The sequence below is a fragment of the Lepisosteus platostomus genome, chromosome 16 (genome assembly GCF_059453375.1).
Source record: "Lepisosteus platostomus isolate fLepPlt1 chromosome 16, fLepPlt1.hap1, whole genome shotgun sequence".
NCBI classification, from domain to species: Eukaryota; Metazoa; Chordata; class Actinopteri; order Semionotiformes; family Lepisosteidae; genus Lepisosteus; species Lepisosteus platostomus.
Window position 1 is genome coordinate 2,039,860 of NC_142626.1, and position 27,926 is coordinate 2,067,785.

Here is a 27,926-nt window from a genome sequence, read left to right on the forward strand (position 1 = left end):
CACTATACTGGGGCATCAGGACCCACACAGACCGCAGGGTGAGCGCCCCCTGCTGGCCCCACTCACACCTCTTCCAGCAGCAGCCTCAGCTCTCCCAGGAGTCTCCCCTCCAGGTACTGGCCAGGCTCACACTGCTGGGCTCCAGTGGGGCTGCCAGTGGGGAGCTGCAGGGTGATCTGGCTGCTGGCTGAGATGTACTTAGAGCCCTCTTGAGGTGTTGAAGGATGTGAGGACACAGACGTTACTCAGGAGAAGCTGAAATTAGTTTATGGAAACGGATGCATTTCTAGATTCATGCAGACGACACAGGAAAGCAGTTTGAAAGAGAATGTTTTCAATATTGTTTTTTTTTATTCTTCGTAAGATAAAACGTTTTTTCCTCCATTTTTCTTGCCAGGATCTGTGACAATAACAAGTCGAAATGCCGCACGTTTTCAGAAAAAGAAAAAAAACAAACAAACCCTTTGTACCGATTTATCGCCTTTTTTGGAAAAAAAAAACAACCCCAAAAGACTCTTGATCCGAATCTCAGGCCCGCCGCACTTGGAGAAAGGGAGAGTGCCGCTTATTTCTGTCGCTGAAAAGAGGAGAAAGGAGACAGAACGTTTCAGCCATGGATCCTCCTTCGGGTGTTGAGGTTAAGTGTTTGAGCTCACTCCCGGAGAAGGCTTCCCTATCCGAAACGTTGTGCTTCTTTTCTTCTCTTCCCAGCAGGGAATAAGCCTTTCCTTGTTCCTGTGCAGCCTGCGTCTGCTGACGCAGCCCCCTGCTTGAGCTTCTTCTGCAGGTGCTCTGCACCGAGGAGCTGGGTGGGGGGAGGGTTCGTTTCTCGAGGTTTCTGCAGCTTAGAGGTGGTGTTTTATCAGAGGGGCGGGCTCACTTTTATTCACAAATAAAACCCCCGCGGTTTCCAAACACTTGGTGCTGCTCCTGTAACCAGTACCTGTGGATGAGTGTGTGACGGATGGGTGGAATTTGATAGAGGGAGAGAGGCAGGAATGGATGGAATCTGATGGAGAGCGGGATAGAGGCAGGAATAGATAGATGGAATCTGATGGAGAGAGGGATAGAGGCAGGAATAGATAGATGGAATCTGATGGAGAGAGGGATAGAGGCAGGAATGGATGGAATTTGATGGAGAGAGGGATAGAGGCAGGAATTGATGGAATTTGATGGAGAGAGGGATAGAGGCAGGAATAGATAGATGGAATTTGATGGAGAGAGGGATAGAGGCAGGAATGGATGGATGGAATCTGATGGAGAGAGGGATAGAGGCAGGAATAGATAGATGGAATTTGATGGAGAGAGGGATAGAGGCAGGAATGGATGGAATTTGATGGAGAGAGGGATAGAGGCAGGAATGGATGGAATTTGATGGAGAGAGGGATAGAGGCAGGAATGGATGGATGGAATCTGATGGAGAGAGGGATAGAGGCAGGAATGGATGGAATTGAATGGAGAGAGGGATAGAGGCAGGAATGGATGGAATTGGATGGAGAGAGAGATAGAGGCAGGAATGGATGGAATTTGATGGAGAGAGGGATAGAGGCAGGAATGGATGGAATTTGATGGAGAGAGGGATAGATGCAGGAATGGATGGATGGAATCTGATGGAGAGAGGGATAGAGGCAGGGATGGATGGAATTTGATGGAGAGAGGGATAGAGGCAGGAATGGATGGATGGAATCTGATGGAGAGAGGGATAGAGGCAGGAATGGATGGATGGAATCTGATGGAGAGAGGGATAGAGGCAGGGATGGATGGATGGAATCTGATGGAGAGAGGGATAGAGGCAGGAATGGATGGAATTGAATGGAGAGAGGGATAGAGGCAGGAATGGATGGAATTGGATGGAGAGAGAGATAGAGGCAGGAATGGATGGAATTTGATGGAGAGAGGGATAGAGGCAGGAATGGATGGAATTTGATGGAGAGAGGGATAGAGGCAGGAATGGATGGATGGAATCTGATGGAGAGAGGGATAGAGGCAGGGATGGATGGAATTCGATGGAGAGAGGGATAGAGGCAGGAATGGATAGATGGAATTTGATGGAGAGAGGGATAGAGGCAGGAATGGATGGATGTAATCTGATGGAGAGAGGGATAGAGGCAGGAATGGATGGATGGAATCTGATGGAGAGAGGGATAGAGGCAGGAATGGATGGAATTTGATGGAGAGAGGGATAGAGGCAGGGATGGATGGATGTAATCTGATGGATAGGGGAATGGACCCTTCCAGTCCTGCCTGCTCACTCCACTGTCTAGCTTTGCGTCCAGCTGAGCTCTCAGCTACTCAACCGATCTCCTAATTGACCCGATCATTTAAATAATTAGAAATCACCCAACCCTCTTTAGCTCTATTTAAAACTACGATAATGAAGACTCTGAACCATTTGGCCACTGTAAAGGATGACAAATGTTAAGCCAGAAAGGAATGAAAGAATAAAGGATTTCGGGAAGTAGTGGAGAGCTGAGCTGGAAGAAAAACTGGTCATGGGGTCTCCAACCCGGGTCTTACTGATGGGGATTCAAGTTTGCAGCCAAGAGTATTCATGTTAACAAGCAGGGGATCCAGTGGAAACCAGTGGAAACTGTGTGGAAGAGCATTTAAAATCAACAACAGGAGTCATCTGTTTACACCAAGGGTGGTGGGGGTGTGGAACAGGCTGCCCAGCCGTGCTGCTGAAGACCCTGGGTTCTTTGGGCGCCCGAGTCTGAGTCTTTTTCTTTTGGGCATGTGTCGGGGGGGCAAACAGTGTCTTTGAAATCTACTGTCTCTCTCTCCCATGTGCGCGCCTGTGTGTCTTTTTTGAAAAAAATGATAATAAGTCATATTGGACAAAGAAACAAACTCTGCCCGTTCGAAAAAGGAGAAGCTCAGCGGATCACTGGGCTGACTTCACTGCAGGCGTATCGTCCTTGGTTTTCCTTTCATGAAACAGCCCCCTTGCTAGGTTTCTGAGACACCTGTGCTTTATTCCCTATGCGTGTGTGTTTACAGCACACAGCTGGCCCACACAAGACAACTCAACGCCTCTTTAAAATCTAGAGTCCCCCCCCCTCTCCTCCCCACCCCCCCCATGCACTGAGCTACATTTGGGTAGAGGAGACCTCGTGACAAAGCCAGTCATTGACTCTGGATCAGGGTTTAGGGGTAAGACTTCGGCCTGGGGTCAGAGGTCAGGGGTCAGGGGTGAGGGGGGATGGGTTGAGGCTGTGGAAGGAGAGGACGCAGCTTTTCCAGGCACAATTCCCAAAGCAGGATCTCGGTCTGAATGGGTATCGATAACAATTCCAGCTGGGTTTTAAAGGTCAAACATCTTGACAAGACAAGGGAATCTATTTCTTCTCCAGCAAAGAGCTACTTAAAGAGACACTTATATACAGATGCGCTACAGGTAAAAGGTTTTTCTTAGTGAATTTCTGCTACAAAAAGCACCAGGGTGTGGAGATGCTGTTCGGGTGATTACTGTTGCCCCTGCCTCTCCCTGAGGCGGGGCTGGGGTAGGACCAGGACCAAGCCAGTTATACTGACCCCCCTGTCCGCTCTCCAATTTAGCAATTAGGGAGACAGAGCAGCATTCCACAACTCGGAGGCCTAGAAGGTCCTGGCAGTCGAGTCTCCCTGCAGAGCTTCACTTCCAGAGCTCTGGTTACATATAACCATTCTGTTCCAGTGCGGCAGGGGACTGAACCAGTCTGCTGCAGTCGCAGAGCCCCTCCGTATTTAACCAGGGTCCTGGTTATTAACCGGTCTGTTGCCAGTCCCTGGTTATTAACTGGTCTGTTGCCAGTCCCTGGTTATTAACCAGTCTGTTGCCAGTCCCTGGTTATTAACCGCTCTGTTGCCAGTCTCCTGGTAATTAACCGCTCTGTTGCCAGTCCCTGGTTATTAACCGGTCTGTTGCCAGTCCCTGGTTATTAACCAGTCTGTTCCCAGTCTCCTGGTTATTAACCGGTCTGTTGCCAGTCCCTGGTTATTAACCGGTCTGTTGCCAGTCCCTGGTTATTAACCGGTCTGTTGCCAGTCTCTGGTTATTAACCAGTCTGTTGCCAGTCCCTGGTTATTAACCAGTCTGTTGCCAGTCCCTGGTTATTAACCGGTCTGTTGCCAGTCCCTGGTTATTAACCACTCTGTTGCCAGTTCCTGGTTATTAACCGGTCTGTTGCCAGTCCCTGGTTATTAACCGGTCTGTTGCCAGTCTCTGGTTATTAACCGGTCTGTTGCCAGTCTCCTGGTTATTAACCGGTCTGTTGCCAGTCCCTGGTTATTAACCGGTCTGTTGCCAGTCTCTGGTTATTAACCCGTCTGTTGCCAGTCCCTGGTTATTAACCGGTCTGTTGCCAGTCCCTGGTTATTAACCAGTCTGTTGCCAGTCCCTGGTTATTAACCGGTCTGTTGCCAGTCCCTGGTTATTAACCAGTCTGTTGCCAGTCCCTGGTTATTAACCGGTCTGTTGCCAGTCCCTGGTTATTAACCGGTCTGTTGCCAGTCCCTGGTTATTAACCGGTCTGTTGCCAGTCCCTGGTTATTAACCAGTCTGTTGCCAGTCTCCTGGTTATTAACCGGTCTGTTGCCAGTCCCTGGTTATTAACCAGTCTGTTGCCAGTCCCTGGTTATTAACCAGTCTGTTGCCAGTCCCTGGTTATTAACCGGTCTGCTGCAGATCTCTTATTCACTCCACAGGCCATCACCCCCAGTTTTCTGGTGTGCTCTCCACGCCTGAGCCGCCAGGAGCTGAGGGAAGGATTCGGAGAAGAGGGCGGCGAAGCTGCAGGCCAGCGGGCTGCGCCATGGCGATTGCTCCCTATATAGATCTCTCTCTCTCTATATATATATCTCATTTAGAAAAAAACAAACCAAATAAAAGCTATCATGACTATTATTTATCCATTTATTTGCTATAACGTTGAACATGATTATGTATTTTCTTGGGGGGGTGGGGGGTGGGGTGAAAAATGTCCAGTGTGTGTGTGTGAGGTCAGAGGTCACACCAGACAGCTGGGGGTTCTCGGGCGACAGGACAGGCCCACCGCGTGCTGTCTGGAAACTGAAACGCTGGCAGAAGGGAGCCTGACCCCTCTGGGCACAGCTCACCGGGGCCACCGAGTCGGGGGGCCCGACGCGGATTAACGTTCGCTGTGACAAGTTAATATGGGAGGACCGGCAAACCCTAACACCCGTGGGCCCGGAGACCGGGCTTCTCCGCCCGGGGCTCGGCTCAGGCAAGCCGGTTCGTTCCAGTTTAGAGGCCAGAGTCAGGGGTGGGAGTCTAGCTGATCTGGGGGCCCGCAGCTGCAGGTGGGGTTGTCTAGGGCTGTGGGGGGACGGGGGGGGGGGGGGGGGGGTCTCGACCCTGGTATGCACTCCAGCCCAGCTCGATGACTTAATCGAACCCATCAGGCTCTTAATTAGCCCTAACGAAGGTGGCCTGGGGTCAGGGATCAAACACCCTGTGTTCAGAGGGGCCCAGCAGACCCTGGCGATCCTGGGGATTCATTTCCTTAATCCGTGTACATTCCACCCCCCCCCCCGAACCGTGATCCCTTTTCCTCGGGCCCCTGACCGGATCGCCATCAGGATCCCAGTCCGCGGAGAGCTCGCTCCAGCTGCTCAATTGATTCGTTAATTCCGGGGGGGGGGGGCGGGAAGTCGGTTATCGGACTGGGAGGATATCTATCAGTCAGGTCAGGGAAACGGATCGATCGGTGTATATAGGTGTAATGAGCTGATCACTAGATAGCTGACGCAGTTTTCTGGAGGTCAGCCGAGCGCTGGGCGGCACGGAGACGCCATCGCCAAAGCCGACACCCCGCCCCCTCTCGCCCCGCCCCTCTCCGCCCCTCGCCCAGGGTGGGGGTGTGTCTAGGTGTGCGCCCTGGCTCGGTTCTATGTGCTGCTGCTCTGTGCCGGGCTGGGCCGGTTCTGGCTGTTCTGCAGGCTGAGCTGGTCTAGGGCGCTCTGCCCCAGGCTCTGCAGTCGGCGCTGTCTCTGTTCCTCCAGGTGGCGCCACAGCTCCTGACGCTCCTTCTCCTTCTTCAGTTCCCTGCAGCAGGAGAAACACCAGGACAGTCGGTCACACACACCCTGCAGCACAGAGACACTGGACACACACACTGCAGCACAGAGACACTGGACACACACACACACTGCAGCACAGAGACACTGGACACACACACACACTGCAGCACAGAGACACTGGACACACACACACCCTGCAGCACAGAGACACTGGACACACACACACTGCAGCACAGAGACACTGGACACACACACACACTGCAGCACAGAGACACTGGACACACACACACCCTGCAGCACAGAGACACTGGACACACACACACCCTGCAGCACAGAGACACTGGACACACACACACTGCAGCACAGAGACACTGGACACACACACACACACACTGCAGCACAGAGACACTGGACACACACACACTGCAGCACAGAGACACTGGACACACACACACACACTGCAGCACAGAGACACTGGACACATACACTGCAGCACAGAGACACTGGACACACAGATACACAGTCACACACTCACACACACACAGAAGCACAAACGTGCTCAAATCAATCACAAAGCTCCAGGTCCTTAGAGAGTGACGATTCACTGGCGATCCGTGCGGGACCGGAGCTGTGACTGAGCTCATGCAGGACGCAGTGGGGCAGATATCTCACCGACACGGCCCTTACTTTTGCTTCTCCAGCTTGTAGGAGGCAGTGAGGTCGTCGAACAGCTTGCTGTTCATCTCCATGAAGGTCTTCAGCACGTTGTAGATGAGAGACACGATAGTTCTGGGAGAGACAGACACGGTCAGAGAGATCAGCAGGAAGGGGCTCCTCACACAGCGAGAACAGACTCTCCGGGGAGCATCTAAAAACCCGGTGCGTCTTACAGGGCACCCCAAAGCCCCTGATCCTGAAGGGCTTCCTGAAAGAAGCAGGAGCACACTCTGGTCACCTTTCACCAGCTTCAGCACAGTCCTGAACGCGAACTTAGATCTAACCCTTTCCTTACTCCAGCTCTCCTCCTAACCCTAACCTTACTCCCCCTCTGCTCCTAACCCTACTCATACTCCACCTCTCCTCCTAACCCTAACCTTACTCCCCCTCTGCTCCTACCCCTACTCATACTCCACCTCTCCGTCCTGACCCTAACCTTACTCCCCCTCTACTCCTAACCTTACTCATACTCCACCTCTCCTCCTACCCCTACTCGTACTCCAGTCAGCCCTCCTAACCCTAACCTTACTCCCCCTCTACTCCTAACCCTACTCATACTCCACCTCTCCTCCTAACCCTAACCTTACTCCCCCTCTACTCCTAACCCTACTCATACTCCACCTCTCCTCCTAACCCTACCCCTACTCGTACTCCAGTCAGTCCTCCTAACCCTAACCTGACCCCCCCTCTGCTCCTACCCCTACTCATACTCCACCTCTCCTTCTGACCCTAACCTGACCCCCCCTCTGCTCCTACCCCTACTCATACTCCTCCTCTCCTCCTACCCCTACCCCTACTCGTACTCCAGTCAGTCCTCCTGACCCTAACCTGACCCCCCCTCTCCTCCTACCCCTACTCATACTCCACCTCTCCTCCTGACCCTGACCTGACCCCCCCTCTGGTCTTACCCCTACTCATACTCCACCTCTCCTCCTAATCTTACCCCTACTCGTACTCCAGTCAGTCCTCCTGACCCTAACCTGACCCCCCCCTGCTCCTGCCCTCAGCCGTGCTGACTCACTGGTTCCAGTGCTCCTTGGAGACCCGGTACAGTGTGGAGAAGACCAGGGGTAGGATGACGGCGCAGTTCTCCTCGATCAGGCTGAGGATGTATTCGTTGTTCCAGAAGTACAGAGCCCGCTCTGCTACCTGGGAGAGACGGAGCGAGGGAGAGGGAGAGAGGGGTTAGGAGAGAGGGGAGAGAGGAGGGAGAGAGAGGAGAGGAGAGAGGAGGGAGAGAGGAGGGATAGAGAGGAGAGAGGAGGGATAGAGAGGAGAGAGAGGAGGGAGAGGGAGGAGAGAGGAGAGAGGAGGGATAGAGAGGAGAGAGAGGAGAGAGGAGAGAGGAGGGATAGAGAGGAGAGAGGGGTTAGGAGCAGGAGGAGGGAGAGGGAGAGAGAGGGAGAGAGAGGAGAGAGGAGGGATAGAGAGGAGAGAGGAGGGGGAGGAGAGAGGAGAGAGAGGAGAGAGGAGGGAGATGAGAGAGAGGAGAGAGGAGGGAGAGGGAGAGAGAGGAGAGAGGAGGGATAGAGAGGAGAGAGGAGAGAGAGGAGAGAGGAGGGAGAGGGAGGAGAGAGGAGAGAGAGGAGAGAGAGGAGGAGAGGGGGGTAGAGAGGAGAGGGGGGTCAGGAACAGGAGGCAGACAGAGCAGAAAGAGACACCGGGCCTATGAGGAGGAGGAGAGAACAGATGTAAATAAGAGGAAGAGCAGGCTTACCAGAGAGAGGGGGAGAGGTGGACAGAGGTGGAGACAGAGGAGAGAAAGAGAAATGGCTAGAGAGGAGGAGAGGGAGAGAGTGTAGAGAGAGAGAAACACACCTGGAAGTGAGGGCTGGAGATACAGCAGGCGATCTGCTTGAACAGGGCCTCCTGCATCTTGACGAACTGAGACGGCTCGATGACGTCCAGGATCTCCTCGATTTCTCCCAGGAACATCACCTGCCGGGTGGAGGGAGGGGGGGAGGGAGACGCCCGGGGCCCTAGTGAGTAACACTGCCCTCAAACTCAGCAGGAGGCAGATATCCCTGCGGAGCCAGAGCTGCCTACAGGACACTGAGTCAGTGAAGACGCAGAGCGAGACTCCGTAGGTGTAGAATCAAGAATGAAAAAACATCACACTGAATCTTGATGATAATATTAAAACACTTGTCCAGTCCAGTCTGCAGATCACAGGTCCAGTCTGGGTCACACTGTAACCCTGCTGTCCAGAAATCGCCGGTCCAGTGTGGGTCACGCTGTACCCCTACAGTCCAGAGCTCGCCGGTCCAGTCTGGGTCACACTGTACCCCTACAGTCCAGAGCCCGCCGGTCCAGTCTGGGTCACACTGTACCCCTACAGTCCAGAGCTCACTGGTCCAGTCTGGGTCACACTGTACCCCTACAGTCCAGAGCTCACTGGTCCAGTCTGGGTCACGCTGTACCCCTACAGTCCAGAGCCCACCGGTCCAGTCTGGGTCACGCAGTACCCCTACAGTCCAGAGTCCGCCGGTCCGGTCTGGGTCAGATTGTAACTTGACAGCCTACAGATTGCTGGTCCTGTCTGAGCTGGTCCCTCTGTCCACCTGAATGCCTGACCTGCGCTGTGGAGACTCAGAGTGCGATGAAGTTTAAGGGGTTTGACACAGAACCGGTCGGTTTAAAACTGAAGGAGCCGGGAACTTCAAACAGGCTTGAACTGCAAACCAAGCCAATCGGGTTTGTTTTTTTGTTTTTTTTAACCTACCATCTTATTTTCTTACAAAACAACCGCAGCTCACCTCTTTCTGGGTGCAGGTCTTGGGCCAGAACTTCAGCAGCCCTCTGATGATCTGGAAAACACAACCGGACAGGAACTCGGGCTGCTGCCACTTGGGATAGGAAAACCGGTTTATTTTCCACAGCGAGGGGGAGGAGGAGGAGGAGGAGGAGAAAGGGGAATACTCACGAATTCTGTGACGGTGGCGTCCTTCTCCATGAACTGCACCACGCAATACGCCAGCTGCAACAGCACAAGGAGACACGGGTCAGGGCAGCTGGGCATTACACAAAGAGTGGTGGGTGTCTGGATTAAGCCGCCCAGCTGTGCCCGGGGGGTCCTTCACAGAGACACTCGCAAGAGATCCCTGGCTGAACATTTGCCGCAAATCCCCCCTGGATCCCGCACAAGAGTCAGGAGGAGGATCAGGTCCCAGGGCTGGTGTTGTGCTCCGCGGTTGCCCTGACGACTGTTGCTGTGATGGAGGAGCTGGGGGAGAGGGGTTGCCGGCGGCGACGCGCGGTACCCAGCGGCGGAGGGGAGGAGGAGGGGTGATGTTACCTGATTCCCTCTACGATCCGGCTGCCTTCCCTGTGATTTTCCAAAGACTGATGCAACAGCAGTGTATCAGCCTGGGGGTGGGGGGGGGCAGGAAGGACTGGGGGCACAAGTACAAGGTCAGGGCAAGGGGGCACACTCAAGGCTCAGGGCAAGTTTAGGGTCAGATACTGGAGTTGAAGCTTTTGATGTTTAAAAGGCCTCGGATGTTCCTTACACTAAGCCCCAAACCTCCAGATCCATTATATAAAGGAGCCCTGAAGCTGGGAAAACCTGGAATGGATCAGACGACTCTGCCCCTGGAGCTGTAACGGAAAACCTGGAGTGGAGCAGGCAGCTATGCAATGGGAGAATGGCTGGAAACACTGGAATCACCTGGAGCGGATCAGGCTGCTATGCAATGGGAGAATGACTGGAAACACTGGAATCACCTGGAGCGGATCAGGCTGCTATGCAATGGGAGAATGACTGGAAACGCCGGAAAACCTGCAGCGGATCAGGCTGCTATGCAATGGGAGAATGACTGGAAACACCGGAAAACCTGCAGTGGATCAGGCTGCTATGCAATGGGAGAATGGCTGGAAACGCCGGAAAACCTGCAGCGGATCAGGCTGCTACGCAATGGGAGACTGACTGGAAACACTGGAAAACCTGCAGCCCCACAGGCCAGTCCAGGAACATACACCAAGGCAGGAAGGAGAGAGACAGTGTACAGAACCCAGGCGTGCAGTTCCTTCTCCTGACCTGGGCATGGAAGATGGAGAGGGACTTCGCAGTGTGCAGTGGGATCAGGACCCGGACCAGGAACTGCTTGTGTTCTGCCTTCAGAGGGAGGGCGAAGCCATTGATGATGCTGTGAAGACACGGGAGGTGGGGGAGGGGGAGAGGGGTCAGTGTATTCCAGGCTATACCACTCCTGCAGCACAATGAGAAAAAACGCTGCATCTTTACAAACGATCGCCCTTCCGCTCAGCGCAACCAGGCTCGTGCACATGTCCAGCCCCTGCTGCTGGCTTACATCAGATACCAGAGCCCCTGCAACAAGTAGGACCTGGAGTGGATTAGCTGAGAAACCTGGAGTGGATGAGTCCTGCTCTGGAATGGGAATGTGATTGGCACCACTGATCTGTTTCTTGCACTATTAACAGTGTCGGTCTCTCCCTCCCTCCGTCCCAGGCTCTGTCTCTCCACCTCTCTCTGTCCCAGTGTCCCTCTCCCTCCCTCTGTCCCAGTGTCTGTCTCTCCCTCCCTCTGTCCCAGTGTCTGTCTCTCCCTCCCTCTGTCCCCCCTCTGTCTCTCCCTCCCTCTGTCCCAGTGTCTGTCTCTCCCTCCCTCTGTTCCCCCTCTGTCTCTCCCTCCCTCTGTCCCAGTGTCTGTCTCTCCCTCCCTCCGTCCCAGGCTCTGTCTCTCCACCTCCCTCTGTCCCCCCTCTGTCTCTCTCTCCCTCTATCCCAGTGTCTGTCTTTCCCCCTCCCAGTGTCTGTCTCTTTCTCCCTCTATCCCAGTGTCTGTCTCTCCCTCCCTCTGTCCCAGTGTCTCTCTCTCTCTCCCTCTATCCCAGTGTCTGTCTCTCCCTCCCTCCCTCTGTCCCCCCTCTGTCTCTCTCTCCCTCTCTCCCTGGAGAAAGCTCTTCACTCTTGATCAGGGGATCTGTGGGTGGGTGCTATAAATAACAGGCGACGATAATAGACCTGAGTCACTCTCGCTGAGGCCTGCCTCCTCCACTGTGCGGAAACACGCACTGGCGATGGGCCCTACCGTCCCCCAGTGACGTAGGAGTGCCGCGGCTGCTGGGAGCAGCGTTTCCAGGCACTGGAAACTGGGAGATAAAGTGCTTTCCTGGATTCTAATCAGAATGTCTGAATCAAGCAGGAATCATCTCCTCCTTCTGTTCCTGGCTTGCTCCTAATCTACAGCACAGCAGGGGGAAAACTGAGCTATTTCAGCATATGACCATGCGTCTGGCCACTGGCAGCCCCACTGGAGCCCAGCAGTGTGAGCCTGGCCAGTACCTGGAGGGGAGACTCCTGGGAGAGCTGAGGCTGCTGCTGGAAGAGGTGTGAGTGGGGCCAGCAGGGGGCGCTCACCCTGCGGTCTGTGTGGGTCCTGATGCCCCAGTATAGTGACTGGGACGCTACAGTGTAAAAAGGCGCCATCCTTTGGATGAGACAGAAACTGTGGTCTTGATTCCTGGGATTAAACATCCCAGGGTGTTTCTCGAAAAGAGTAGGAGTGGGACCCCAATGTCCTGGCCAAATTATATCTCCCCTTCCGCTCCCGAATGGCGTCTGCGTCGGGCCCCGCGTGGGTGGTGTTAGTGTCTGCTCCCCGTCGTGCTAGGTGCTGTGTCCCCCTGTCCTGTATCCTGAGAGGGAGTGTGAAGTGGCCTGAGAGAGAGGCGCACTGTACCTGCCCAGGATCTCCAGCAGCTCGGCTACTCCGTTGAAGTGCTCCGTTTCATAGATGAACCTGCGGCACACAGCGGGGCGTTAGTCTGCTCCACAGGGGTCCCCCAGGAGAGGCACCTGGGCCCGGTCCAGTCATTCCCCCGCGGACCCGCCAGCCAGGGAGTGAGTGTGCGTGAGTGTGTGAGTGTATATCTGTGTACATGAGTGTGTGAGTGTATATGAGTGTGTCAATGTGTGTGAGTGTATATCTGTGTATATGTGTGTGAGTGTGTATATATGTGTGTGTGTGTGTTCCTGCAGGCTGACCTCAGGAAGATGTTGTTGATCTGCTTGCGGATGTGTGTGTGTGTGAGTGTGTGTGTGTGTGTGTGTGTGTGTGTGTGTGTGTGTGTGTGTGTGTATGTGTGAGTGTGAGTGTGTGTGTGTGTGTGTGTGTGAGTGTGTGTGTGTAAGTTCCTGCCGGCTGACCTCAGGAAGATGTTGTTGATCTGCTTGCGGATGTGTGTGTGTGTGTGTGTGTGTGTGTGTGTGTTTGTGTGTGTGTGTGTGTGTGTGTGTGTGAGTGTGTGTGTGTAAGTTCCTGCAGGCTGACCTCAGGAAGATGTTGTTGATCTGCTTGCGGATGTGTGTGTGTGTGTGTGTGTGTGTGTGTGTGTGTGTGTGTGTGTGTGTGAGTTCCTGCAGGCTGACCTCAGGAAGATGTTGTTGATCTGCTTGCGGATGTGTGTGTGTGTGTGTGTGTGTGTGTGTGTGTGTGTGTGTGTGTGTGAGTGTGTGTGTGTAAGTTCCTGCAGGCTGACCTCAGGAAGATGTTGTTGATCTGCTTGCGGATGTGTGTGTGTGTGTGTGTGTGTGTGTGTGTTCCTGCAGGCTGACCTCAGGAAGATGTTGTTGATCTGCTTGCGGATGTGTGTGTGTGTGTGTGTGTGTGTGTGTGTGTGTGTGTGTTCCTGCAGGCTGACCTCAGGAAGATGTTGTTGATCTGCTTGCGGATGTGTGTGTGTGTGTGTGTGTGTGTGTGTGTGTGTGTGTGTTCCTGCAGGCTGACCTCAGGAAGATGTTGTTGATCTGCCTGCGGTTGTGTGTGTGTGTGTGTGTGTGTGTGTGTGTGTGTGTGTGTGTGTGTGTGTGTGTGTGTGTGTGAGTTCCTGCAGGCTGACCTCAGGAAGATGTTGTTGATCTGCTTGCGGATGTGTGTGTGTATGTGTGTGTGTGTGTGTGTGTGTGTGTGTGTGTGTGTGTGTGTGTGTGTGTGTGTGTGAGTTCCTGCAGGCTGACCTCAGGAAGATGTTGTTGATCTGCTTGCGGATGTGTGTGTGTGTGTGTGTGTGTGTGTGTGTGTGTGTGTGTGTGTGTGTGTGTTCCTGCAGGCTGACCTCAGGAAGATGTTGTTGATCTGCTTGCGGATGTGTGTGTGTGTGTGTGTGTGTGTGTGTGTGTGTGTGTGTGTGTGAGTTCCTGCAGGCTGACCTCAGGAAGATGTTGTTGATCTGCTTGCGGATGTGTGTGTGTGTGTGTGTGTGTGTGTGTGTGTGTGTGTGTGTGTGTGTGTGTGTGTGTGTGTGTTCCTGCAGGCTGACCTCAGGAAGATGTTGTTGATCTGCTTGCGGATGTGTGTGTGTGTGAGTGTGTGTGTGTGTGTGTGTGTGTGTGTGTGTGTGTGTGTGTTCCTGCAGGCTGACCTCAGGAAGATGTTGTTGATCTGCTTGCGGATGTGTGTGTGTGTGTGTGTGTGTGTGTGTGTGTGTGTGTTCCTGCAGGCTGACCTCAGGAAGATGTTGTTGATCTGCTTGCGGATGTGTGTGTGTGTGAGTGTGTGTGTGTTTGTGTGTGTGTTCCTGCAGGCTGACCTCAGGAAGATGTTGTTGATCTGCTTGCGGATGTGTGTGTGTGTGAGTGTGTGTGTGTGTGTGTGTGTGTGTGTGAGTTCCTGCAGGCTGACCTCAGGAAGATGTTGTTGATCTGCTTGCGGATGTGTGTGTGTGTGAGTGTGTGTGTGTGTGTGTGTGTGTGTGTGTGTGAGTTCCTGCAGGCTGACCTCAGGAAGATGTTGTTGATCTGCTTGCGGATGTGTGTGTGTGTGTGTGTGTTTGTGTGTGTGTGTGTGTGTGTGTTCCTGCAGGCTGACCTCAGGAAGATGTTGTTGATCTGCTTGCGGATGTAGGCCCGGAGCCCCAGGAGTTTTCCATAGACGCGGTGCAGGATGGTCTTCAGGTACTCCCTCTCCCGAGGGTCCTCACTGTCGAACAGCTCCAGCAGCTGCGGAGACGGAAACGTCAGCAGGAAACACAGGGAACGCGATATCTCCCCGCCGTCGGGAAGCCGGAAGAGGACCGGAGCGATCCGGGTCTGTCGCAGCCATACCTGCAGGACGAACTTCTGGTCCACGTATCGCTTGGCCATCGAGGGCTGGAAGTCTGGGCTCTCCAGGAACCGCAGGAAAAACTCGTACACCAGCTGGGGGGAGAGGGGAGCTCAGCGCTTTCCTGATGAGGCCGGATGAGGGGTAACAGGGCTACTGGTTCTCCAAGACTCCCCCGCAGGCCAAAATGTAAGGAACCCTATGTCAGTGCCTAGCAATTGGGTGGTTGGGCTTGAGGAGCAGGAAACTTCCACTTCTGCTGTAAAACCTGGAGTGGATCAGGCTTGCTGTGCACTGGGAGTCTAGTCAACAGCATTGTAAAACCTGGAGTGGATCAGACTTGCTGTGCACTGGGAGTCTAGTCAACAGCATTGTAAAACCTGGAGCGGATCAGGCTTGCTGTGCACTGGGAGTCTAATTGACAGCATTGTAAAACCTGGAGCGGATCAGGCTTGCTGTGCACTGGGAGTCTAATTGACAGCATTGTAGAACCTGGAGCGGATCAGGCTTGCTGTGCACTGGGAGTCTAGTGGACAGCATTGTAAAACCTGGAGTGGATCAGAGTTGCTGTGCACTGGGAGTCTAGTCAACAGCATTGTAAAACCTGGAGCGGATCAGACTTGCTGTGCACTGGGAGTCTAATTGACAGCATTGTAAAACCTGGAGCGGATCAGGCTTGCTGTGCACTGGGAGTCTAATTGACAGCATTGTAAAACCTGGAGTGGATCAGGCTTGCTGTGCACTGGGAGTCTAATTGACAGCGTTGTAAAACCTGGAGTGGATCAGGCTTGCTGTGCACTGGGAGTCTAATCGACAGCGTTGTAAAACCTGGAGTGGATCAGGCTTGCTGTGCACTGGGAACCTGATCGACAGCATTGTAAAACCTGGAGCGGATCAGGCTTGCTGTGCACTGGGAGTCTAATTGACAGCGTTGTAAAACCTGGAGTGGATCAGGCTTGCTGTGCACTGGGAGTCTAATCGACAGCATTGTAAAACCTGGAGTGGATCAGGCTTGCTGTGCACTGGGAACCTGATCGACAGCTTTGTAAAACCTGGAGTGGATCAGGCTTGCTGTGCACTGGGAGTCTAATTGACAGCGTTGTAAAACCTGGAGTGGATCAGGCTTGCTGTGCACTGGGAGTCTAATCGACAGCATTGTAAAACCTGGAGTGGATCAGGCTTGCTGTGCACTGGGAACCTGATCGACAGCATTGTAAAACCTGGAGTGGATCAGACTTGCTGTGCACTGGGAGTCTAGTCGACAGCATTGTAAAACCTGGAGCGGATCAGGCTTGCTGTGCACTGGGAGTCTAATTGACAGCATTGTAAAACCTGGAGCGGATCAGACTTGCTGTGCACTGGGAGTCTAGTGGACAGCATTGTAAAACCTGGAGTGGATCAGAGTTGCTGTGCACTGGGAGTCTAGTCGACAGCATTGTAAAACCTGGAGTGGATCAGGCTTGCTGTGCACTGGGAACCTGATCGACAGCATTGTAAAACCTGGAGTGGATCAGACTTGCTGTGCACTGGGAGTCTAGTCGACAGCATTGTAAAACCTGGAGTGGATCAGACTTGCTGTGCACTGGGAGTCTAGTTGACAGCATTGTAAAACCTGGAGTGGATCAGGCTTGCTGTGCACTGGGAGTCTAATCGACAGCATTGTAAAACCTGGAGTGGATCAGGCTTGCTGTGCACTGGGAGTCTAATTGACAGCATTGTAAAACCTGGAGTGGATCAGACTTGCTGTGCACTGGGAGTCTAATTGACAGCATTGTAAAACCTGGAGTGGATCAGGCTTGCTGTGCACTGGGAGTCTAATCGACAGCATTGTAAAACCTGGAGTGGATCAGGCTTGCTGTGCACTGGGATCCTGATCGACAGCATTGTAAAACCTGGAGTGGATCAGGCTTGCTGTGCACTGGGAGTCTAGTCGACAGCATTGTAAAACCTGGAGTGGATCAGGCTTGCTGTGCACTGGGATCCTGATCGACAGCATTGTAAAACCTGGAGTGGATCAGGCTTGCTGTGCACTGGGAACCTGATCGACAGCGTTGTAAAACCTGGAGTGGATCAGGCTTGCTGTGCGCTGGGAGTCTAGTCGACATCATTGTAAAACCTGGAGCGGATCAGGCTTGCTGTGCACTGGGAGTCTAATTGACAGCGTTGTAAAACCTGGAGCGGATCAGGCTTGCTGTGCACTGGGAGTCTAATTGACAGCGTTGTAAAACCTGGAGTGGATCAGGCTTGCTGTGCGCTGGGAGTCTAATTGACAGCATTGTAAAACCTGGAGTGGATCAGGCTTGCTGTGCACTGGGAGTCTAATTGACAGCGTTGTAAAACCTGGAGCGGATCAGGCTTGCTGTGCACTGGGAGTCTAATCGACAGCATTGTAAAACCTGGAGTGGATCAGGCTTGCTGTGCACTGGGAGTCTAGTCGACAGCATTGTAAAACCTGGAGTGGATCAGGCTTGCTGTGCACTGGGATCCTGATCGACAGCATTGTAAAACCTGGAGTGGATCAGGCTTGCTGTGCACTGGGAGTCTAGTCGACAGCATTGTAAAACCTGGAGTGGATCAGGCTTGCTGTGCACTGGGATCCTGATCGACAGCATTGTAAAACCTGGAGTGGATCAGGCTTGCTGTGCACTGGGAGTCTGATTCCCAGCAGACGCAGGCGTGGGCCAGGTGTACCTGTAGGTGTGGCCAGGAGGCTTCCAGAGTGGGTTCGTCCTCTTCCGGGTCGAACTCGGGGTTCTCGCTGGGCGGCAAGGTGCGGAAGATATTGATGGAGATCTGACAGAGCCCGAAACAAGGTACACACGCCATTAACATGTTTCCAGGCACACAGCACGTACCAGAGGGCATGACTGGCCGCTGGGAAGCCGGACACTGACCACCAGATTCTTCAATAGCTCCTACCCACAAGACGTGAGACTGGCGAACACATTTAGCCACCCCCCTCGGACCACACCTACACCATCACCATCTACCTCTTTATGATTTCTTATCTATTGCACATCTCCAGTCATTGTTTACACATCTGTATTGTTTACATTCAAACTGTCTACATGTTTACTTGCACATTGTCTATTGTTTGTTTGTACACTGTCTTGATGCACTGTTTGCACTTTGTCTTGTTTTTTACACTTGTTTTACAATCGAGAGACTTTCTGTCAGTAAGAATTCCATTGTACCAGTACCGGTTACATATGGCAATAAAGTTCAAGTTCAAGTTCATGTCTCTATAGAATTTTCTTCACTGCTGGCTCGTTAGGTCCTTAATTGGACTGATTGGACGGCTCCCACCACTCTTTGTGAAAAGACCGGCCTCCAGTTCTCAGTCTTAAATGTGGTTCTCCGTGCTTTTTAAAAAAAACCTTCCTAGAATAGAATTCAGCCACATTTCTGCAAACCAGACAGAGTGAAGTAGAGGGGTTCAGGGGTGAGGATCTAGAGAGAGGAGAGAGGAGAGGGGTTCAGGGGTGAGGATCTAGAGGGAGGAGAGAGGAGGGGGGTTCAGGGGTGAGGATCTAGAGGGAGGAAAGGAGGGGGGTTCAGGGGTGAGGATCTAGAGAGAGGAGAGAGGAGAGGGGTTCAGGGGTGAGGGTCTAGAGGGAGGAGAGAGGAGAGGGGTTCAGGGGTGAGGATCTAGAGGGAGGAGAGAGGAGAGGGGTTCAGGGGTGAGGATCTAGAGAGAGGAGAGAGGAGAGGGGTTCAGGGGTGAGGATCTAGAGGGAGGAGAGAGGAGGGGGGTTCAGGGGTGAGGATCTAGAGGGAGGAGAGAGGAGAGGGGTTCAGGGGTGAGGGTCTAGAGGGAGGAGAGAGGAGAGGGGTTCAGGGGTGAGGATCTAGAGGGAGGAGAGAGGAGAGGGGTTCAGGGGTGAGGATCTAGAGGGAGGAGAGAGGAGAGGGGTTCAGGGGTGAGGATCTAGAGGGAGGAGAGAGGAGGGGGGTTCAGGGGTGAGGATCTAGAGGGAGGAGAGAGGAGGGGGGTTCAGGGGTGAGGGTCTAGAGGGAGGAGAGAGGAGGGGGGTTCAGGGGTGAGGATCTAGAGGGAGGAGAGAGGAGGGGGGTTCAGGGGTGAGGGTCTAGAGGGAGGAGAGAGGAGAGGGGTTCAGGGGTGAGGGTCTAGAGGGAGGAGAGAGGAGGGGGGTTCAGGGGTGAGGGTCTAGAGGGAGGAGAGAGGAGAGGGGTTCAGGGGTGAGGGTCTAGAGGGAGGAGAGAGGAGAGGGGTTCAGGGGTGAGGATCTAGAGGGAGGAGAGAGGAGAGGGGTTCAGGGGTGAGGATCTAGAGGGAGGAGAGAGGAGAGGGGTTCAGGGGTGAGGATCTAGAGGGAGGAGAGAGGAGGGGGGGTTCAGGGGTGAGGATCTAGAGGGAGGAGAGAGGAGAGGGGTTCAGGGGTGAGGATCTAGAAGGAGGAGAGAGGAGAGGGGTTCAGGGGTGAGGATCTAGAGGGAGGAGAGAGGAGAGGGGTTCAGGGGTGAGGATCTAGAGGGAGGAGAGAGGAGAGGGGTTCAGGGGTGAGGGTCTAGAGGGAGGAGAGAGGAGAGGGGTTCAGGGGTGAGGATCTAGAGGGAGGAGAGAGGAGAGGGGTTCAGGGGTGAGGGTCTAGAGGGAGGAGAGAGGAGAGGGGTTCAGGGGTGAGGGTCTAGAGGGAGGAGAGAGGAGAGGGGTTCAGGGGTGAGGGTCTAGAGGGAGGAGAGAGGAGAGGGGTTCAGGGGTGAGGATCTAGAGGGAGGAGAGAGGAGAGGGGTTCAGGGGTGAGGATCTAGAGGGAGGAGAGAGGAGAGGGGTTCAGGGGTGAGGATCTAGAGGGAGGAGAGAGGAGAGGGGTTCAGGGGTGAGGATCTAGAGGGAGGAGAGAGGAGAGGGGTTCAGGGGTGAGGATCTAGAGGAACGAGGGAGAAGGAGAGATGAGAAGTGAGGATCTAGAGGGATGAGGGAGGAGAGTCAGTTTATCCCCCCGCCCCACCTCCCCTCCATGGCCCCTGCTCACCATCTTGATGGCCTCGGGGTACAGTGGCTCGATGAGCACCCCTCGACTCGTGGCCACGCACTCCACCAGCTCGTTCAGCGCCCCCCTCTTGATCTCCTTCCCCTTCAGGTCGGCCACGCAGTCCAGGAAGTCGAAGAGCACGCAGCACTGCTGCAGTTTCTTGCAGAACAGGTCGTGCAGCTCCGCCACCGGGGCATCTGGGCGGGCAGACAGGCAGGCGGTAAATCACTTCTGTCAGGCCGAGGTCAGAGGTCACGTGTGGTCGGGGGGTCAGAGGTCATGTGCAGACAGGATCAAAGGTCGGGTGTACTCAGGGTCAGAGGTCACATAAGGTCGGGGGGGGCAGAGGTCATGTGCAGTCAGCCTCAAAGGTCAGGTGTAGTCAGGGTCAGAGGTCACATGCAGTCAGGATCAACGGTCAGGCATAGTCAGGGTCAGAGGTCAAGAACAGTCGGGGTCAAATGCCACATGCAGCTAGGGTCACATCAGAGGTCAAGCGCAGTCAGGATTGGAAGTCGGGATCACTCATTAATGAGGTTACACTCAGTCAAGGTGACCCTTTCAGGGTCAGAGGTCAGGTGCTTACAGTGCCAAGTCCACTTCCAGTTTGGGGCTAAGATCTTGCAGGGTAGAGCAGCACTGTGCAGTATCCGATATTTTGGATTGTGCTTTAAATGCAAATTCAGGACAGGGGTATCAGACCACGAGAAATGGAATTCGAACAGCTGAAGAGATTTATGAGTCTGCCAGAAGCCAAGTAGAAACACACAACTCCTTTCATGCTGCTTTTACTGTGCTTTTACCACGCGCAGCTCATGAGGGCACATCAGGTGCTCTTGACTGAACAGGGAATTGTACAGATGACACTTTGCAGAGGTTTTGCAGTGCGCGCGCGTGAGGTTCAGTCCTGCTCTGAAAGAAGGGAATGAACAGACACCCGCGTGATACATGAGACGGGAGACGTTCAGAACTAAATGCTGGGCAATCAGGAAGGCTCCTGGAGGCAATGCTAAAGGTTAATGCTAATCGATACTTCATTCGTGCCAAACTAATCTGAACACAGGAAGTGAGGACTGGCAGCCAGGACTGAGAGCCTTGTATTAGAGACGAGGAACAGTGAGGAGAGAGGGGTGGAGTGAGGAGAGGAGTGTGGAACTGGAGGGGTGAGGGGTGAGAATATAGGGGTAAGAGGTAAAGATCTGGAGGAATGAGGAAGGAGAAGAGAAGAGAAGGGATGAGGGTGAGGATCTAGAGGGATAAGAGAGAAGATCTAGAGGGGTGAGGATTTAGAGGGATGAGGGTGAGGATCAGAGGAATGAGGATCTAGAGGGGTGAGGGGTGAGGATCTAGAGGGATGAGGGTGAGGATCTAGAGGGATGAGGGTGAGGATCTACAGGAATGAGGATCTAGAGGGAGGAGGGTGAGGATCTAGAGGGATGAAGATCTAGAGGGGTGAGGATCTAGAGGGATGAGAGTGAGGATCTAGAGGGATGAGGGTGAGGTTCTACAGGAATGAGGATCTAGAGGGAGGAGGGTGAGGATCTAGAGGGATGAGGATCTAGAGGGAGGAAGGTGTGGATCTAGAGGGAGGAGGGTGTGTATCTAGAGGGATGAGGGTGAGGATCTACAGGAATGAGGATCTAGAGGGAGGAGGGTGAGGATCTAGAGGGAGGAGGGTGAGGATCTAGAGGGATGAGGGTGAGAATCTAGACGGCTGATGATGGGGAGCACACCAGGGAGAGACATGACAGAAGGGAGAGGAGAAGAGAGGAAGGTGAACAGCGAGACGGGGGGTGGAGGGCGGATGGGGGCCACAGAGAGAAGAGGGGGGTTCGCGTGCGACCCTGTGAACGAGCTGCTCCTCAGACTGTGGCTTTTACGGGCCGAATAAAACACCACCGAGAGGCAGAGGAAGAGGCTTCTGGTGACATCACCTACCAGTCTGGGCTAAATATAGCGCAGCGCAGCGCGAGGGGAGGGAGGGAGAGGAGGGGGGGCGGGAGCCGAGCGGAACCATGACATCATCCCTCCTCTGGCTCTGCCTGCCATCCCTCACCTCCCTTCAGAGATCGCTCCCTGTCTCTTCCTCCTCTCCATCCGCCCGCAGGAACAAAACCCCCGATCCCTCTCGCTCTGCACTTTCTCAAGAATTCGGGACCCAGGGTTTTGGACCAGCAGTGGCAGTCAGAATCCCATCGCAGGGCGGTCTGATCCGCTCCAGGTGTTAGAGGATTGCACGGCAGACAGATCCCCTCCGGATTTCAACATATATCCATCACTCATGGCTCCACCGTGATTCGAGCAGGTAGCAACAGACGTGCAGGAAAATAAGGGATATCAAAGGCCTATGAGCTTTTCTGCTCCATCATGCTGCACACTTCGTGCCAGCTGATAAAAACCTGGAGATGGATCAAGACTGCTGCGCAGCCGGAGCCGGACTGCTGTCCCTGGGCACTACTCTGTGTGCGCTGAGATCACAGGAGCCCTGTCGATTGGGAAAACAGTCTGGGCGGACAGGAAGCTGAGGTCCCTGCCCTCATAATGATAATAATAATAATAATAATAATAATAATAATAATAATAATAATAATAATTGCTTACACTTCTATAGCTCTTTCCTGGACCCTCCACTCAGAGCTCTGTACAGGTCATGGGGATCCCCTCCACCCCCACCAGTGTGTACCCCACCTGGATGAGGCGCCAGTCCGCTCCCCACACCCCAGCTCTCAGTGGGGAGGAGAGCAGAGTGATGGAGCCCGTTCAGAGAGGGGGGTTATTAGGAGGCCGTGATGGGTCAAGGCCAGGGGGGGAATTTGGCCAGGACACCGGGGTAACACCCCTACTCTTCTCGAGAGACACCCTGGGGTTTTTAATGACCACAGAGAGTCAGGACCTCGGTTTTACGTCTCATCCGAAGGACAGCGCCTGTTTACAGTCTAGTGTCCCCGTCACTATACTGGGGCATCAGGACCCACACAGACCGCAGGGTGAGCGCCCCCTGCTGGTCCCACTAACACCTCTTCCAGCAGCAGCCTCAGCTCTCCCAGGAGTCTCCTCTCCAGGTACTGACCAGGCTCACACTGCTGGGCTCCAGTGGGGCTGGAGGAGAGCTGCAGGGCGATACAGCTGCTGGCTGTGTGTGTGTGTTTCTCTCCACTCCCAGACAGATCAACCAGCAGAGACAAGGCCCCACGAGCCACAGCCTGCAGGAGGTGTCTGGACCTGCTGTATCCCATCCGAAAGGGGGAATATTGCTGGCACCTCCTCTCTCTCTCTCTCGCTGTTTCCCTGTGCCATTCTCTCCCAGCCTTCCTCCATCTCTCCATCCCTCTCTCCCCTCCTCCCCGATTCCTTCTCTATCTCCTCCTCTCTGTCCCTCCATCCCTCTCTCCTCTCCCTCCTCCTCTTCCCATCCCCCCCCCTTCTAATTACCCTCTGCATTTCCCCCATCTCTCCAGGATCAGGGGTGAAACCTCTCTCCCCTCCTCCCAGATTCCCTCTTTCTCCCTCCCTCTCTGTCCCTCCATCCCTCCAGCCTCCCGTCCTGCTGCGGTAGAGGCGGACCTTTCATCTCCCGGCTCAGCAGCACGCTCCTTATTGATTCCAGGGAGCGGCTCGGGATAATGGGAGCTGTGGTCGGCTGTAACCTTACCCTGGAAAGCTGGTTGGGCCTCTCCTGCTGCCTGCTTAAGTTTCCTTCCTATCATACACATCGATCTTTCAAGTACCAGATGGCGCAGCAGCCTGATCCGCTCCGGGTTTTACAGTGTCCTCAATCAGACTCCCACTGCACAGCAGCCTGATCCGCTCCAGGTTTTACAGTGCTGTCACTCAGAATCCCACCCGCACAGCAGCCTGATCCGCTCCAGGTTTTACAGTGCTGTCAATCAGAATCCCACCCGCACAGCAGCCTGATCCGCTCCAGGTTTTACAGTGTTGTCAATCAGACTCCCATCACACAGCAGCCTGATGCGCTCCAGGTTTTATCCTGCTGCAGGACATACTTGCATCTAATAGACTTGGGTCTCCTGACGCAAGCCCCTGAGGGACAGGACCACAGGCACGTAATATTTTATTTAAGAACCCGGACCTGCGGCAGCCTCTCAGTCCAGAAGCTCTGTGAGGAGGGAGCTGGCCGCCACATGGAGAGACAGACAGAGAGAGAGAGATTTCCGGCAGACGCCCTGCTCTGAGACTCGCGCCCCATGACAGGAGAGGGACCGCTGGGGGGGCCCGGCTCGTCCCAGTGCCCTGAATCCCGGCACACTCACTCACACTGAACACCCCTCACCACCGGCCCTGCTGAACTGGCCACAGACCGAACTGAACACACCATAGGCCCCGCTGAACACACCTCACTACAACCCGCCCGAACGCACCGCAGGTCCCACCAGGACGCGCCACGGACTGAACTGACCAAACTGAACACCCCACAGAACAGCCCAAGCCAAGCACGCCTCGGAGGGAACTGAACGCGTCCACGGGTCCAGGTGAACACGCCGCGGACTAGACACACCACTTCACTACCAGAACTGAACACGCCGTGCGCCGAACTCAAACCTGCCGTGCTGCACAATGGAATCAGGGCCAGCAGCAGGAGGTAACCCATCCCAGACAGGCCTGGGCTTCCCATCCAGGTGTGCTGGGGCCTCCTCCAGCTCCCAGATCATCCCCACTCTGACCCACACAAACGCCCCACCGCCATCAGCCACAGCTTCCTTTACAACGAGAGTGGTGGGTGCCTGCAACAAAAGCTGCCCCCTGCCATGCTTTTCCGGGCCCTGGCTCTGGGATCGGCTGGCCAGCCTGCCAGGCAGGACCAATGGATCACCTCCCTGCCTGCAACCTCTGACATCGTCACACTCCTGGAGCCCACAGCCTCGGCGAAGTCAATCAAACCATTACCCTCACTGCATTCTTAGACAACCATGTTTGGTCATGGCTTTTACAGCCGATTGCTCAAGCCTATTTGCACCATCAGAGGTGCAATTCCAAAAGGCATCCGACAACCTGGTCAGTAGAAGCATCACTTGAGTTTTTAACCTACGAATTAATTAAATAATCAGTCCAGCTATGCGATAGATGGAACAGAAACCAGAAGACACTGGGCGCGCTGTGGGGACTGAGTGTGAAGTTTTAAGCTTGTCTGTAGTAGACAAGCATGGCACTGTGGTCAGCGTTGCTGCCTGGCAGCGCTGAGACTATGGGCCAAATTCCTGGGGTGCTGTGTGGGTGGAGTCTGCATGTTCTCCCCGTGTTTGTGCGGATGTCCTCCGGGTGCACAGTCCAAAAACATGCTGGTGGGAAACTGGCTTCTGGGGAAACTGGCCCTGGTGTGAGTGTGTGTGTGTGTGTGTCCGTTTGTGTGGGTGTCCTGTGATGGACTGGGGTCCTGCCCAAGGTGTGCCCTGCCTTGTGCCCATTGGATGCTGGGATCAGCTCTGGCTCCCCAGTGGTCCCAAACTGGACAAAGCTGTTAGACAATGAAGGGATTTAGTAGACAATTCTGGGTCATGTCACAGGTGCAAGAATGCACCTAGTGACATACTGCTCTCTCACCTAACTATTTAGAAAGTGTGTTAACACTTTGTGCCACCTTGAGCTAGACTGTCAGTGATGCCCCTTCTCTTAACAGCTGTAGCGCTAAGGACACGGGTTCTGGACCCCTGTGTGGGAGCGAGCAGGCTGTTCCTGAAGGACAGGGTGTGAAATCACTCCGTTCAACGCCACCTCTTGTGTGCATGTGTTCAGAGCTATACTGTAGCTCCCAGCCCTGCTCCTGCGCGAACACTGTCTCTGCTCGTCTTTGTTCCAGCTGAGCTCTGCGTCCCCCCCTCTCTGCTAACTGGGAACTTTATTGATAATTTCACACTGAACTTGTTCGGGGGTTTTTTTTTTCCGGTCCCGAATATCAGAAACCTACTCAGCCTGTCCTCGACTTGCTGTTTTTATTTCTGACTAGTAGTTCAGGTGGGCAGCTGCAAAGGAACAGGTATTCCACGTGTTTCCTCTCCTCTCTTTTCAGCCTGGAATAAACCTATTACTTGTTCCTTATTCCCTACTAGTGGATCAAATGGATCAGACGCAGGCGGGAGTCGCCGTGTGTCGACCACGCCCACTGTGGGTGTGGTGTGTTTCTCGGACACGCCCACGGCACGGTCTAATTTCATTGTACAGTTGTAGTGCAAGCAGCACTGATCTGGCACAGCGTGAATGCCCATTACAGGTCCCAGTGGACCTGACTAGAGCTGAAAGCAAGTTTACTAATCCCGTCCCGGGCAGGAAAAGGCCAAGGGCCTGGAGACACTGGGATGGAGACACTGGGCTCCTCGGGGACCAGGGATATCACTGGGACAGAGAGAAACAGGAGGAGACCGCCTCTCCATCGGGAGCTGGGCTCACACACGCACGACCGTGGCCAGACGGATACCGCTCACCCACCTGGCTGGGCGGCGGGTATGAGCGTAGGGGGCGCCCCGTTCACGTCGGCGACACATTCACACGGAGCAACTCGGACCCCTGTCTTGAGTGGGGCTCAGGACGCGCGGGTACCGGCGGCGGCTCTCCCGCCGGTACCAGGAACGATGTCGAAACGGAGTCGCACCTGGACCGACCCGGCCCGGTTCGGCTCACCCGCCCTGCGCCGCCGGTGACAACTGCCTCGCCTACCGCTTTCCTCCGAACCGGAGACCCGCTGAACCCAGCCCCCCCCCTCCTCCTCCTCCTCCTCCCCACTCAGGTCGGGCTACAGCGAGGCACAATCGGATTTTGGGGGGTGCGTGAGTGCGGGGGGTCTCGGGATCAGTCCTGCAAGCGGCTGTCCGGGAGGAGAGCGTGTCAGGTCGCGGCTCGGTGACGTCACCGGGCCGGGGGCTCGGAGGAGGAGGCGGCGGCGGCGGCGGCGGCAGCCCCGGACCGGACCGGACCCGGACCCGAGCCCTTACCTTTCAGCAGCGGCAGGGGTGCGAGCTCCACCTGCGAGCTCTGGTAGCGGAACTGGGAGGAGCTGTGGGACCGGCGCTGCCGGGCCCGGCGCATGGACCGGCGCGGGAAGCCGTCTACTTTGTCCGCGCTGGGCACGGAGAAGCCGGAGGTCGGGGACGACGGGCCGGACGAGGGAAGCTTGGTCTCCATCGCGGGGGGGGCGGGGGGCGGGGGGCGGGGGGTGGGTGTTGGTTTTGGGGGGGGGGGTTGGGGGTTAACGCTATTTTTTTAAAAAAGGATCAGAGAGGAAGGTTTCAGAAGCCCGGAAGGAGAGAGAGAGATGATGATGATGATGATGATGATGATGATGGAGGAAGGTTAGAGTCCCGTCTTCACCCTCCGGACGTCTTCCTCCCCCCTGGATCCGACACGGGCTCCTCTCGTCCCTGCGAACCCCGAACGCGTCCGTCTGTCTCCTGCTCTTGTTTTGTTGGTCGGTTTGAAACGGCAGAAAATGTCCGGCGCTCGGAAAATCGCCCGGTTTCCTGTCCGCTGCAGCCCGTCACGCCGGCTCGGCTTGGCTCACGGACGCGGCGCTAGAAGCTCATCCCGAGCGGACGGGCCGGCCGGACCGCCATCGGGGCTAAAAACCCGTGCAGATGCGCCCCCCCCCCCTCCTCCTCCTCCTCCTCCTCCCCCCCGCTTCAGAGGAGGAATACTCGATGCTGAGATCTGCGCCTCTCTCCCTGCGCCGTGATGCCGGGAAGCGACCCCCCCTCTGCAGGGGCGGGGGTCCGGGGCTCCGGGGGTCCCAGTCCTCTAGCGTGAAGGGGATAGCGTACGCCCGCCAGGCGACTCCTCTCCTCCTCCTCCTCTCCTCCGGCCCGGCCCGACTCGGTCCCTCGCGGCCGGACCCGGACCCGAAAGCTTGCCCTCCCCCGGCGGCGCGGCGCGGTGCGGTTCGGTCCGGTCCGGTCCAATTCGTTGGGCGGCTGGCTGGCTGCTGTGTCTGGCTGTGTGCGGACTGCGGAGATGCACGGAGTCAGGTCCCCACCGCCTCCTCCTCCTCCATCAGCACCAGCGCGGACGAATCAAGCCCGACGTGGAGCGCGTCTCCCACCCCCAGCGCGTCTCCCTCCCTCCTTCACACGTCGCCCGCCGCCTCGTCGCTCGCGGTCGTCACCGGACGGGGTCCCACCTTGCAC

The 27,926-nt window shown here is 55.1% G+C and overlaps 1 protein-coding gene across 2 annotated transcripts; it reads right to left on the reverse strand.

Moving 5' to 3' along the window:
• Positions 1-4,880: 4,880 nt before the first annotated feature.
• ppp2r5b (protein phosphatase 2, regulatory subunit B', beta) lies at positions 4,881-27,859 on the reverse strand. Of its 2 annotated transcripts, XM_088609201.1 has the most exons (13): positions 26,742-27,859; positions 19,798-19,994; positions 17,492-17,593; positions 14,803-14,895; positions 14,567-14,697; positions 12,440-12,499; positions 10,775-10,883; positions 9,662-9,715; positions 9,495-9,545; positions 8,557-8,676; positions 7,760-7,887; positions 6,709-6,810; positions 4,881-6,046 (listed from the first exon to the last, which is right to left on the reverse strand). In XM_088609201.1, exons 1-13 carry the CDS (start codon positions 26,929-26,931, stop codon positions 5,890-5,892), a joined length of 1,494 nt encoding a protein of 497 aa, XP_088465327.1. In that variant the 5' UTR covers positions 26,932-27,859; the 3' UTR covers positions 4,881-5,889. The 2 variants fall into 2 exon arrangements, with proteins under 2 accessions (XP_088465327.1, XP_088465328.1); XM_088609202.1 differs by lacking the exons at positions 4,881-6,046; positions 6,709-6,810; positions 7,760-7,887 and adding an exon at positions 8,093-8,404.
• Positions 27,860-27,926: the final 67 nt, after the last annotated feature.